Consider the following 14,843-nt stretch of genomic DNA (forward strand, 5'->3'; position numbering starts at 1 on the left):
CCAAACTAAAGATGTACTTTACTTGACTATCCCTAAAAGGCAAAGTGCAAAATGTTTTAAAATTCACAGTGCAAAGTGACAGATGGTTTTAAAGTGACTGTAAAAGAAAGCAACATAAAAGTTAGTTTAGATACATTAACAAATCAACACATTTAATGCATAATACAAATAGCAAATATTGCTTAAACAGGCTGATCTTATCATCAGTTTAAAACAATTATAATATGTGAAGATTCTGGTAAATACTATTAGCAAAGGGGACTTCCTCGGTGGCTCAGTGGTAAAGAGGTAAACCTGCCAATGCAGAGGACATGGGTTCGATCCCTGGTCCACAAAGATCCCACATGCTGCGGAGCAACTAAGCCTGTGCGCCACTACTGAGCCACACTCTAGAGCCTGTGAGCCAGAACTACTGAGCCTGCATGCTGTAACTACTGAAGCCTGTGGGCCTGGAGCCCATGCTCTGCAACAGGAGAAGCCACTGCAATGAGAAGCCCCTGCACCACAACAAACAGTGGGTCCCATTTGACGAAACTAGAGACAGCCCATGAGCAGCAGCAAAGACCCAATGCAACCAAAAATTAAAAAATTAATTAATTATTAAAAATACAGTATCTAAAAATACTATTAGCAAAGGAAGCTAATAGATTATCACAAACCTGTTGATAACACTTTACTTGCCTGTTACTTTATCTGATTACTGGAAGGCAAAATTAATACTGCTATCCTCTTTTAAAAGTCTGAAAAGTATCTTGAGCAGGTAAGTAGCAAGGAATTAGGGACATGGTACAGAAAACAGAAGGAAATTCATATTAATTGGGTTCCCGTTTGGTGTCTGGGCTCTACACAGAATACAACAACACTGTGAAACAAGAATTACTATTTTCCACTTAACAGATTTTACTAGGAGTTAACAACCATAAATCACTTGCCCATGGTCACAAAGGCAGTAAATGGTAGAATAGTATACACCCTAAATCTGATTCTATGGCCCACAAAACAAAAAAATCAAAAGTTGCTGAATTCACCAGGCATTTTTCGGTCATCTTAAAATAAGTAAATAAATACACCTTATTCCATTAAGAGGTATATACTTATATCACAGCAAAGAATAAGAAAGAACCAAAACAGCAACAACAATAAAACACAGCTTGCCCTCCAAGAGCTTAGTCTATTGAAGCATACGTATGCACACTTTTATGTTAAGGAATACCAAGGTATGCAGCCACTAACTGATATGGGAGCTCAGAGAAGCCTGAGATCCAGGTGGTTTCAGCAGACAGGAAAGGTCTTATGGAAGATTCAAGACTACAGCTGGATCCTGGCAATGGAAGATGCTGGAGAGGTGTCAATATAATGAAAGGTATTCCAGGGAAGGGGAAGAGCAGTGAAGGATGAACGTGATGTATCTGAGTAAGAGCGAACAGGGCAACAGGACTGCTTCAAGAAGGAAAGACTCAGTGGAAATAACTCACATGTCCATCAGCTGATGAATGAACAAACAAAACGTGATATACCCCTATGGTGGAATACTACCCAGCAACAAAAAGAAAAAAAGTACTGACACATGCTACAACAAGGAAAAACCTTGGGAAAAAAGTCAGAAAAGGCCACATATTGTATAATTTCATTTATATAAAATGCCCAGAAAAGACAAATCCATAGAGAAAGTAGACTTCTGGTTCCCAGAGGCTGGGAAGACTGGGCAAAAATACCAACACAACAGGGAAATGACTGTTAACAGGTAGAGGGTTTATCTTTGATATGATGAAAATGTTCTAAAATTGATTGTGGTAACGAACCCACAACTGTGTGAAAACACAAAACCATTCAACTAAAAATGGCATATGAACTACATCTCAATCAAGCTTTTAAAAAGAAAAGCTGAAGGCCTAATGAGACATCCCATTGCACAGCTAAGATGGAGTCACTTATGCCAAATTAAGGATCTGAAATTTATCTGGCAGGCAATTAGATATGTGAGTAAAGGTTTACCCAATGGAAACTGAGTTTACAAACTTAGGACCCTTCTCTTACAAATCCATTCACTGCTTTAAGTACACTTCTAAAATATACACCAAACTCACAAAGAAGGGAGAGAACTAGAAGATGCTGTGATAGGATTTTGACTAAGCCACAAGCTGTGACTATTAGGAAAGTTGTTTTGCTTCACAGCTAAACGCCACTGACAGGTACAGCAGCATCCCATTTATGCAAAACCACACAATCATCTGTGTCAAATCTTCAAATAGTGTAATGTTCTAAATTTAATTATGAAAACAGCATTAATAATTGATCTGTCATATTTTAGGGTAAGATAATGAACAGTGTAATTTCGTTTTCATTGGACAGCAGTCCAATATAATGCCTTTTTAGACACTACGTTCAGTTTAAATGCTATCAGAACCCCCACAAATATAAAGCATTTCCTACTGATATTTACACATTTGACTCTGAATTCTAAGGTAGCATAATCTACAAAATAGATGTAATACACAAAAATAAGACAGCTAAAAAAACAAATCTGACATTCAAAAGCAAGGAGGAAAATTCTGGGTAGAGAATATCTAAAACAGAGGAAAAGGTAATGTACTCAAAAATAAACCTGAAAATCATAGGAAAAAAAAAAGTATTAGATTTTACAGCATTGGGAAGTACAAATAGGAAAAAAAGGAATACATTACATCTAAAATAGAAGGCTCAATACGTGAGACAAGAGGCTTTAACAGCTTTAACAGAGGCAAAGTTTGGAACACGTCCATAAGACAATCCCACACCCTTCCCCTGAATCCCAGGGAAGAAAGAACCTTTCAGGCAGGCCTCGTGTTCCCTCTTCAGAAGCTGTCCTAAAGGTGAAACCCCACTTTCCCCCAGGAGGGAGTGAGATGGCAGGAATACAAAAAAGAACTTGGCTGGAGGATCCATGCACAACCAAACTAGTGTTTGCCTTTGGAGTCACCTTGCAAACCTTCTTCAAGGTAGATGAGCCACAAGAAACTAAAGAAGTATCAGATTTCTTTCCAAACTCTCTTGCCTAAGAAGGAGAGGCCCCATCTGTCTCTGTAAGGGCTTTGTAAGTTCTAGAATTGGGTGAAACTCATGTCCTGTGTCCGAGAACCACCGACAACTTAGACGACCTGGTTCTCTAACAATAAAAGCAAAACAGAAAATAAGCTATCCTCAAAAAGAAGCCTTGTCACAGATACCTAGAATGAGGTATCCACTGTCGCAAGTAAGTAGAGCAAGGCTCTCTGTTTCCTAATTGTAAGCCAGCGCTTATCTGGAGAGGATGCAGCAGGAGTAAGTAGGCAGTGACTTCACATCATCAACTGCTGTATGCTAAAAGAAGCTTACCCAATTTTCACCAATTGTCTGCCTGTTCCAAACAAGAGGACTGTGGGAAAAGGCAGATGCTTACAACTTCTGTTCACCATATTGGATATGTTCATCATTAAGGAATAAAGTACTTCAAATATGACACAATTATCAAAACAGGTTAAATGGAGCATTCTCTATGAAACATCAAAAACACATACTGCTAATTCATACATAAATAAAACCATTTTATTTTAAAATAAATAGGTAGATAACACCAGAAACTAATGCAACACTGTAAATCAACTATACTCCAATAAGTGGCTTCCCAGGTGGCGCTAGTGGTAAAGAACCTGCCCGCCAACACAGGAGATGTTGGTTTGATGCCTGGGTCAGGAAGATCCTCTGGAGGAGGGCACGGCAACCCATTCTAGTATTATGGGGCGAAGAATCAGAGAATCAGACAGAGGAGTCTGGCGGGCTACAGGGTCGCAAAGAGTTGGACACGACTGAAGCAAAATAGCAGGAGCAGCATACACCAATACAAAAATGTTTTTAAATAATAAAATAAATAGAAATGATGAGAGCAGGCTACGATAAATCACCAAAAGAGGAAAGGAAACAATATCGACATAAAGTATAAGATCCGATAACATTTAAAGTGACAGAATTATTGAAGAGAATGGTCTAAATTATAAGCATGCTAAAATTCTGACTTAAATAAGACCAGAAGCCAAGATGTCAAAATAAGAAAATGGAAGTCAAGGAGAGGGTTGCTTTTTTTTAAAAGGGGGGGAAAAAAACAGTCATTCAAAGAATATCATGGGACTAGAAACATGATCTATAAAACAAGAAAAGAACAAGAAACTTGCCAGTACCTGAAACTGGCAAAGCAGACCTGAACTAAGGAAACAAGGATAACAAATATTCCAAGGAGGTCAATAGTACCAGTTTTCAAAATCTGATTCCAAAAAACAAAAGCGAAAACTAAGTTGCCAAAAGGGGAAAAAGAAATGTTGTGCAAGAAAAATGTTAAAACAGTGTACACAAAATACCTTAGGAAAATTCCTATTTCTTTAGTATTTTTATATATTCATTAAATGCTCACATTAGCTTTTAAAGTTAAATCCACAGCACAATTTTTTAAATAGCTGAAAGAAATCTTGTAAATATTTGTCATAACCATTTGGCGTAAGCAGTTCTGTAGAGCTTATGAGATGAACCTTAAGTGAGAGTAGACTCAATTAAATTTTAAAATCTCTCAGGCAAAATTATAAAGCGCACATAGCAAAAGCAATATAAACAGGTTATCCTGAGGAAAAAAATTGAAATACCATATTTGTGGATTTGTTTCTGTAAATACCAGATAAAGTTCAAACTCTACAATTAACTTAAAATTAATCACTGAATATTCTTACGTCTCATCTAGATTTATCAGCTCTTATGTGAACACAACCAAAGCTGCAAGATTTTTTTTTAAAGAGATTTAACTCAAACCATGAGTTGTTCTGTTCCTCCTTCAAGCAATATTCTATAAGTTAGGTACCTTACTTGATTTCAGTTCTGAAATTCATAAGCCCACATCTAAATCTAATTTATGACAAATTAAGTGCTGTACATGCAAAGTACTCTGTTCAAGTGGTTAAGTAAATCTGAACATAACCGTAACACGACATTTCAGAAATTATTTGTGGATGCTGCCACAGGAAAAGAGAAGGAATTATCACAAAAAGACTTTAGGAAATACCTGAGCAGATAAACAGCCCTTTCAATATCACTGAGGTCTTCATCCACTGTCAATCTTTCTATTTCTTCTGGTGTCTGTCAAGTGTAAAATACAAATTATGCACACAAGCATCAGCTCAAGTCTTGCCTCCAGGGACTCTATATGAGTCCAGACTAATGAAAAAGTTTCGCAATTAAGCATTACCCTTGAAAACTAATTAAGGGGTCTGCCACCCTCAAATCACAGATATCTCTAACAGTGGGGTTTAGGTGCTGGAGTTTGCGGGGCTCTGGGGCCTTTTTTTTCTTTTGTTTACTCTTCTAACTTCTAGACTGAAGCCTGAGAAACACACTGGCTTCAGAACCTTGCTGAAATCAATTGTATGTGCATATGTAAAATATGTACGTAGTTTTCATCTCTAATATCTAAGAGTGTTTCGCCAGCATTTCCATCCCAGGAAATGCTTAAAAGGGGCGGGGGGGATGGAGACTGCAGCCAGCGGAGGGAGAATGAGAAAGACGAAATCTGGATTGGGGGAGGGAAGGGAATAAACTCTGGGGTTGGAAAGAAATCAAAGATATTGCGGCAGGTGGGAGTGAAAAGAGCTAAAGGAGGAATTGCGGGGGTGGGGGGGCGGTGGTCGGTCAACTAGGTTTGGCAGCAGTGAGGGTTGGAGCCTCGGGAAGCAAGATGCCTCTGCGGGGTGGGGGAGCTAGTGGCAGGTGTGTGGGGGGGTGCCTAGTGGAGGCTGACTCTCCTAAGGGGATTGGGGAGCAGGGTCCCTGCTAAGAGTCTTGGAGGGACTGGAAGGAAGGGACACGTGGTGACTCAGGATCGGGACAAAGGGTCGAGAGGGCTTTGAAGACCGAGAGCAGGACGACTCCAGGAGGGGTGCTGGTGGGTTGGGAGGTGAAGTGGGGGCCCTGGGCTTGCTCGGATGCGGACGGAGTGGGGGAGGGGCGCGGAACGGGATCTGAGGTATCTCTGGAAAAGGCAGCGGGGACAGTCGGGGCCGTGTTAACTGGACACTGGGACTAGGTCCACGACCCCGGGCGGCAGCAGCACCAGGGAGCTGAGGCGGGGGGAGGGGGGCCCCAAGGAGAGGCCGCGGGAGGCCGCGGGCTGCGGCTGCGAGGGGCAGCTCCCGCAGGGCCCAGGGGCAGGGGGCCGCAGGGGAGGGACGGCGCGGGAGAGGACGCCGGGCTGGCCCGAGTCGCAGGGGCTCGGCGGCCGTTCCCGAGGGGGCCGGGCCACTGGAAAAGCCAGAGCGTCTGCGGGGTCGCGGGCTGGCCCCGGGCGCCCGCACCTCAGGGCTGGGGGTCAGGCTGGGGGAAGCCGAGCCGCGTCGAAGAAGGGGCCCGAGAGCGGTGGGGCTCGGGCAGCACGGCCCTCGGGGACTGAGCGGGGCGGCGGCGGGCGGCAGGGCTCTGACAGGGTCCCGGCCGCCTCGCGGCGCGAACGGGCGGGGGCCGGGGCAGGGGCCAGCCGCCTGGCGCCCTGCGGGCAGCTCCTCCTCCCCGGGGCGCACCTTGAGGCTCCGGCGGACCGGCCTCTCGATGATGGTGAGCTCCTGCAGGTCCTCCATGTAGCCGAACAGGCTGTTCTGACTGAAATCCATCGCGGCGGCGGCGGGCGACGGCGGATGCATGGACCGCCGGGCCCCCTCGCCGCCCGGGCCGGAGCGGTCCCGGGATGCCGAACGCTCACAGCCCCGCGGCCGCCCACCAGCAACACTTTCTCCCGCTCTCCGCCGCTGGAGCCGGGCGGGAGGCCAGCGGGCGGCGGGAGAGGGAGCGCGGCCGCCGAGGGGGCGGGGCGGCCAGGGCGAGGGGGCGGGGCGAGGCGCGCGGGCGGGCTGTGGGGGCGGGGCCGAGGCCCCGCCGGCCCCGCCCCCTCCCGGGCGCCCGCGGCCGGCGGGCCGGACGCAACTGCCGCGCCGCGTCCCCTCACCGCCCTCCTCGCCCCTTCGCCCCGCCCCCGACGGAGTGCGCCCCTAGCCGTGGCGCATGCGCAGAGCCTCCTACCTGCTGCTGCCGGTGGAGGCGGTTTGGGTTCGGTAGACCCGGTGCGGAGATGAACCAATAAGTGAGGGAAACAAAGGGGAAGGTGGGTTGGGATCTTGGTTAACTTGCCGGAATTGTGGTGCGGTTATCCGTGGGACCGCCCACCCCAGCGCACGAGCTGGGTAACTCTGATCTGTCCTTGGGGGAGGGGTGTGTACCCAATATAAGCACATAGAACTTGGGGTGTGCTGGGTTGTTGGGGACGGGTGATCTGGGAATACAGTCAGAGAGGGGTTAACGTAGTGAGGGCAGCCGTCAGAAAAAGGACTCCTGAAGACACTTAAAACTGAATTTTATAGCAGGATTTTTCCAAGAGAAATAAGAGTAAGCGGATTTCGGGTTGAAGCCTGGGCGTCTATATGGTTGTAGGAAGTGCAGAGTAGAGCTTGGAGTGCAGGGAAACGGGTGCTTGACAAGGTAGAGAGGTAGGTCCTTAATGGAGAAGAGCCCAAGTCTGGGCAGCGACGTTGAATTGCTTGCATTTTGATTCTGCTACGAGTAGGAAGCGATGGAAGAAGTTGGGGCAATTTGGGGGGACCTCAGAGACGAGTTTTGTTGATCATACTCTTCAGCGCCCGACAGTCAGCAGGACCTGTCTCTCTTTTTTATTATTTTCCACTCATTCCCTCTCCATGGTCCTGTTTCCCTACTCGCCTCGTGTATGCATTCTCTCTCGTTTGATGTGTCCCAGTACATGTATATATCCTCGGAAGAGAGTGCTTTTGGTTTAAGTATCTATTTCTAATATACATGAATGCTGTTGTGATAAGAACTCATTCTGTACGTTTTTCCCTCAACATAATGTCTAAGAGAGCTATCGGTGGGGCTTATTATATCAGGAGTTCCTTAATTCTGTCCTTTAAAAGTATTTGAATTGGGAGTCTAGCACATTTTACTTATCAGTCTTTAAATAATAAACAGGTTGTCAGCAGTACCTTGTTATCACAGAAATGCTGGAATGGGTATTACATGTGTCTCTTGTGGACCTTGAGAGGAAAAACAATGGAGTTGCTTGCTCATAGAATCTACAATGCTTGGTTTCAGTCTGCTCTGGTACTCTCTAGGATGGCTTTGCACTCCACCAATGAAGATAGGAAGGTTCCTGTCTCTCCACTTTGTACATTAACTGTTGGTATTATGTCCCAATTTGTATTAATCTGTCATTGGTAAGGGTTTCCCTGATGGCTCAGATGGTAAAGAATCTGCCTGCAATGCAGGAGACCCAGGCTCTATCCTTGGATTGGAAAGATCCCCTGGAAAAGGAAATGGCAACCCATTCCAATATTTTTGCCTGGAGAATTCTCTGGACAGAGGCTACAGTCCATGGGGTTGCAAAGAGTCCTACAGGAGTAGTACCACATTTTAATTTTCTTGATTTGTTTAGTCTCCAAGTGGTGTTGGACTCTTGAGATACCGTGGACTATAGCCCGTCAAGCTCCTCTGTCCATGGAATTTCCCAGGCAAGAATACTGGAGTGGGTTGCCATTTCCTTCTCCAAGGGATCTTCGAGACCTGGAGATCAAACCCACATCTCCTACTTGGCAGGTGGATTCTTTACCACTGAGCCATTAGGGAAGCCCAATTTTCATGATTAGTGCTAACTATTTTTGCATATGTTGGACAGGGAGGCCTGGCGTGCTGTGATTCAGGCGGTCGCAGAGAGTCAGACACGACTGAGCGACTGAACTGAACTGAAGAGTTATAAAGATGTTTTTCCTTCCGTGAACTACTTTTTGCCTATTTTTCTGCTAGATTTCCTATTATTTTTCAGAATGAATTTTAAAAATTTCTTCAGTTCAGTTCAGTTGCTCAGTTGTATCCGACTCTTTGCAACCCCATGGCAGCACACCAGGCTTCCCTGTCCATCACCAACTCCCAGAGCTTGCTAAAACTCATGTCTGTCCAGTCGGTGATGCCATCCAACCATCTCATCTGCTGTCATCCCCTTCTCCTCCTGCCTTAAATCTTTCCCAACATCAGGGTCTTTTCCAAGGAGTCAGTTCTTTGCTTCACGGGGCCAAAGTATTGGTACTTCGGCTTTAGCATCAGTCCTTCCAATGAATATTCAAGAGTGATTTCCTTTAGGATTGACAAATTTGATCTCCTTGAAGTGCAAGGGACTCACAAGAGTCTTCTCCAACACCACAGTTCAAAAGCATCAGTTCTTTGGTGCTCAGCTTTCTTTCTTTATCTAAATCTCACATCCATACATGACTACTGGAAAAACCATAGCTTTGACTAGACAGACCTTTGTTGGCAAAGTAATGTCACTGCTTTTTAATATGCTGTCTAGGGTGGTCACAGCCTTTCTTCCAAGGAGCAAGTGTCTTTTAATTTCATGGCTGCAGTTACCATCTGAAGTGATTTGGGAACCCAAGAAAATAAAGTCTGTCACTGCTTCCATTGTTTCCCCATCTATTTGCCATGAAATGATGGGACCAGATGCCAATCTTAGTTTTCTGAATGTTGAGTTTTAAGCCAGCTTTTTCACTCTCTTCTTTCACTTTCATCAAGAGGCTCTTCATTTCCTCTTCTTTTTCTGCCATAAGGATGGCGTCATCTGCCTATCTGAGGTTCTTGATACTTCTGCCGGCAATCTTGATTCCAGCTTGTGCTTCATCCACCCGGGCATTTCTCGTGATGTACTGTGCATATAAGTGAAATAAGCAGGGTGACAATATACAGCCTTGACGTACTCCTTTCCCAATTTAGAAGCAGTCCATTGTTCCATCTCCGGTTCTAACTGTTGCTTCCTGACCTGCATACAGATTTCTCAGGAGGCAGGTAAGTTTCTTATATATTCTGAATATTAGCCCCTTGTCAACCTTGGACATTACCAGTATCTCCCAGTCTTTCTTGCATCCTTTTAGCTTGATATTTGCTCTCTTACTGTGTAGGGGAAGTCCCTATTTTGATGTACTCAGATGCATGCCATTTCAGCTTTGTGAAAATCTTTTTGGGGTCTTGTTTGAGGATCTTCTCCTACTCATGGTTGCAAAATATTCTACTAGCTTTTCCCCTCTTTTGTTTCACACTTGTACATAAGACATGTCTTAATTCATCTGGAGTTCACCTCCTATGTACTGCAAATAGGAATTCAGTATTACTTTCTGCGCATGCTAAGCCAATTTTCCCAGCTGCTGCTGCTGCGTCACTTCAGTCATGTCCGACTCTGTGTGACCCCATAGACGGAAGCCCACTAGGCTCCCCCATCCCTGGGATTCTCCAGGCAAGAACATTGGAGTGGGTTGCCATTTCCTTCTCCAATGTGTGAAAGTGAACAGTGAAAGTGAAGTTGCTCAGTCGTGTCCGACTCTTAGCAACCCCATGGACTGCAGCCTACCAGGCACTTCCGTCCATGGGTTTTTCCAGGCAAGTGTACCGACACGTGTTGCCATTGCCTTCTCCTCTGAGACTTGAGGCCGTTCTTAATGAACAGTTGAATACACTGACACAGTTTTCATGGACAGGAGGTTGGCGAAGTGAAAATATTCATGCTGAAGAGTTGGGTCTGCTATAGTTACCACCATGTGGTGGAAATAGCCCACCTTGCCAGGAAACCTGAGTCCCAGTCCCGAGTCTGTCAGTGACATGCAGTGGAATGACTCTTGTAGCCCTCGTTTCCTTATCTGAACTGCTTTGTTATAGCTTGTCTTAATGTTTCCTCAGAGTAGCCATGTGAGGTACAGAAGAGATGGACTACTTTTCCAATTTTATGAAGAAACTAAGACTCAGAGAAGTTCTGTGACTTAAGCATGAGCAGCTAAGGGGAGCTAGGTTTACTTATTAATTCTGTCCCTTGAACAACACCATGGTGGTTGGGTACATGAACTTTGGATCCCAGCTGCCTGAGTTCGAGTCCTGGCTCTGCCGCTTCCAGCTGTGGGCAAGAGCTGTGAGCTGTCCCTCACTTCACTCATCTATGAGACAGAAATAGTGAAAGTGATGGTCGCTCAGTGGTATCCGACTCTTTGAGACCCCATGGACTCTACAGTCCATGGAATTCCCCAGGCCAGAATACTGGAGTCGGTAGCCTTTCCCTTCTCCAGGGGATCTTCCCAACCCAGGGATCGAACCCAGCTCTCCTGCATTGCAGGCGGATTCTCTACCAGCTGAGCCACCAGGCAAGCCAAAGACAGAAATAATAGAACTGGTCCTTAGCACAAAATCGTGTGGGAGTTAAATGAAGTAATATGCGTACAGTCCTTAGAGAAATTCCTGGCACACAGCAAGCGTTCATTGTCTGCTATTATTATTGTTTTTACCACCAGATCAGTGTTCCTCTGTTCCCAGGTTCAGAAAAGATTAAATACATTGTGCTGAATCAGTTGTTGTGGGAGGAAGAATGAAACTGTCCCAAAGACGTCCATATCCTAATCTTCTAATGTGTGACTGTGTTTGTTACCTTACACAACAAAAGGGACTTGAAATATGTGACCGATGTTGTTGTTTAGTTGCTAAACCATGCACAACTCTTTACGACCCCATGGACTGTAGCCAGCCAGGCTTCTCCATGAGATTTCCCAAGCAAGAATACTGGAGTAGGTTGCCGTTTCCTTCTCCAGGGTATCTTCTTGACTCAGGGATCGAAGCCATGTCTCCTGCTTGGCAGGCAGATTCTTTTTTTTTAACCACTGAGCCACCTAGAAAACCCAAAAGATGTCACTAGTTTAAAGATTTTGAGGTGGGAAGATTTTCTTGGATGATCCAGGTAGGCCCAATGTAATCATAAGAGTCTTTACAAGTGAAAGAGAGGCAGGAAGGTCAGTGTCAGAGTGATGTGAGGCAAGAGAAACTTGGCTGGCCATTGCTTTGACGGTGGAAGAGAGCACAAGTGGGTAGTTGGGAAAAGACAAAAACAAGCTTCTAGATTCTCCAGGGGGAAATGGCGTGCAGCCCCCACAGACACCTTGAATTTAACCCAGTGAAACCCAGTTCTAACCTCCAGAACTGTGAAATAATAAATTTGTGTTTTTCAGGCTACTAGATTGGTGGTAATTTGTTACAGCAGCATTGGAAACTAATGTAATTATAATGTGATAATGAGAAAACTATTTAAATTAGATTTCTAATTGAGACCATAGGCAAAATCATTTTCAGGTGAGTAAAATACCAAAGACAAATCTTTCAAACTTTTGGAAGAAAATATAGAATAATAGTTTTATGACATCAGGGACAGTTTTCTTATACAAAAAAAAAATGCACGATATAAAAGATTGATAAGTGTTAACTACTTTGAAATTTAGAATTCGTTTCATCAAAATGCACAAGAAAACCTGAAGACCAGGAAAGGATATTTACAATAAAATAGCCATAGAAAAATTGCTGTCTAGAATTAAGAACTCCAAAAAACTCAGTAAGAAGACAACTATGTGGAAACATGGGCAAAATATATGAGGAACCATTTTGCAAAAGACAACTCACTAATAAACCTATGGAAAGAAGCCCAGCCTCAGTAATAATCAGGGGAAGGCAAATGTAGACACCCACAGAACAGGCACAAATTTTAAAATCTGACGGCATCAGGTGTCTGAAGGATGTAGAATGGAGGGGACTCTTGCACACTGTTGGTGGAAATGAAAATTGGTGTAAACACTTTGGAAGCCACGGCATGGACTTGTAAAATGGAATTTACCTCTTCAAGGTATGTACTGTGTACCCTAGAGGAGTTCTTTACACACTTGCTCAGAGATATGTACAAGAAAGTTCACAGCAGTACAAATTGCAACTGCAAAAACCTGGTAACAGTTCAAATACCCATTAACAGGAGGATAAATTAATTGTATTACACTGTGGAAAACTGTGATGGTAAAAATGAACCCCAACTATGTAATTCTACAAAAATAAATCTCACAAAGGTGTTGAACAACAAATGCAAATTTCCAAAGACTACATACAGTGTTATACTATTTATATAACATTCAAAAGCAATACTATATGTAATAACCGCATGCATGATAAGTCGCTTCAATCCTGTCTGACTCTTTGCGACCTTATGGACTGTAGCCCTCCGGGCTCTTCTATCCACAGGATTCCAGGCAAGAATACTGGAGTGGGTTGCCATGCCCTCCTCTAGAGGATCTTCCTGACTCTGGGGCTGAACTCACGTCTCATTTCTCCTACATTGGTAAGTGGGTTCTTTACCATTAGCACCATAGGAAGCCCCATGTAGTTAAAATGTTGATAAATAAAAGGAGATGATGGATAAAAAATGGAGCCTTTTGTTAATCTCTGGGACTGAGATGTGATCAGGGAGGGGCACATAGATGTTAGTGACACATTTATTTTTTGTTTCAATTTTTCAGCTGCGCCAAAATCAGCTTGTGGGATCTTAGTTCCCAGACCAGGGATGAAGCTCACCCTGCAGTGGAAATACAGTCTTAACCACTAAACCCCCAGGGAAGTCCCAGCTGATGTGTTATTTTTTAAACTGGGTAGTGATATGTGAGTGTTTTATTGTTAGGCTTGAAATATACCTATGTATTCCATATCATGTTTTATGCATGAAGTATTTTAGAATTTTTTAGATATGGGAGGTGATGTGGTTTCCAGTCATAGCGTAGCCACTGCATTCATCCAACCATTCAAAAGATATTTCAAGATTCTACTTTATATGTTATATTAAGCATTAATCATAGTTATATTATAGGCGTTGTTCTAGGTCTAGGGATTCATAGCAAGCCAGGTACAGGTCCTACCATCAAGGAGTACATACCCTAGGGATAGCAATAGAAATTGATCCAATAAGTCATATAATTAAATAGATAACTACAAACTATAATAATTGCTATGGAAAAAATACAGGGAGCAGACTGATGGAGGAGGATCACCTCAACTATTTTTGCATAAGTCAGAAATAAACTTCTATTGTGTTAAGCCACTGAGAATTCATGTTTTCTGTTACTGCAGCATAGCCCATCTGTCCTAACGAATAAAAGATTCTAGGGCCGCAAGAGTGGCAATAGAGAGACCAAGTAGGAGATGATAGGAGCTTGGACTAGAGTCATGATGATAGAGATGGAGCAATGTGAACAGATTCAAGAAAGGTTTTGGAGGTAGCTGGGGATGGATTAGAGGGGGAGGGGGAGGGAGACAGAGGCATGAAGGATGATTTCCAAGTTCTGGGCTTGTGCAGCTAGCTACATGGAGCTATCACCCACCCTGGGCTCATTCTGTGATTTCTTTAATGTGTAAGTAGATGGCAACTGCTGACAGTGGTCGCAGAGGTCCACCTATAGCCCCAACAGGACTATCCCCAAGTCAGCACCTGCCTCATGGAACAGCTCCCTTCTCACCAGCTTGGATCTGGGTGAACTAGGTCAGGTTCCTACTAGGCTATACCTGTTAGAATCTGCCCAGCACCTGGCACAACGATTAACAGATAGCAAGGCTTCTGTTAATGTTTGTTGAGAAAGTGGTAAGAGAAAGATGGAGGAGGCAGGGAGAATAGGGCAGGGAGCACTAAATTGACATTGTTGTTGTTTAGACGCTAAGATGTATCCACCTCTTTGTCACCCCATGAACTGCAGCACTCCAGGCTTAGCAGAATATCTGCCACCCTGGGCCAAGTCACCTGGATTAATGGAGCCTTTGCTGCTTCTTTTTCTTTTCTGCCATGCCGTGCAGCTTGCAGGATTTTATTAACAGTTCCCTGACCTGGGATTGAACCCAGGTCACAGCAGTGAAACCTCCAAATCCTAAGCACTGGCCTTCCAGAGAATCTCTGCTCTTCTTTTGAA

General features: G+C 44.2%; 1 protein-coding gene and 1 long non-coding RNA gene across 9 annotated transcripts in view; one reads left to right on the forward strand and one right to left on the reverse strand.

Annotated features, from left to right (window-relative positions):
* The window catches only part of PPP4R4 (protein phosphatase 4 regulatory subunit 4), a 101,301-nt gene extending 94,470 nt beyond the window's left edge, over window positions 1-6,831 (reverse strand). For 7 of the 8 annotated variants that reach the window (XM_055418441.2, XM_055418443.2, XM_055418440.2 and 4 more), the window contains exons 1-2: window positions 6,570-6,831; window positions 5,063-5,136 (exon numbers count right to left, since the gene is read on the reverse strand). In XM_055418441.2, the coding sequence (XP_055274416.2) occupies window positions 5,063-5,136; window positions 6,570-6,689 (194 nt within the window). In that variant the 5' untranslated portion in view covers window positions 6,690-6,831. Of the gene's footprint in view, window positions 1-5,062; window positions 5,137-6,569 lie in introns of those variants that run through there. The other variant, XM_055418445.2, reaches the window with a different exon arrangement.
* Window positions 6,832-7,060: 229 nt separating this feature from the next.
* Window positions 7,061-13,934, forward strand: LOC129550616 (uncharacterized). Its single transcript, XR_008684855.2, has 4 exons — window positions 7,061-7,147; window positions 9,817-9,888; window positions 13,135-13,231; window positions 13,410-13,934. It is a non-coding gene; the product is annotated as an uncharacterized LOC129550616 (long non-coding RNA).
* The last annotated feature ends 909 nt before the right edge of the window (window positions 13,935-14,843 follow it).

The sequence above is a fragment of the Moschus berezovskii genome, chromosome 21 (genome assembly GCF_049115385.1).
Source record: "Moschus berezovskii isolate FMDL1 chromosome 21, NW_MosBer_1.0, whole genome shotgun sequence".
Taxonomy (NCBI): domain Eukaryota; kingdom Metazoa; phylum Chordata; class Mammalia; order Artiodactyla; family Moschidae; genus Moschus; species Moschus berezovskii.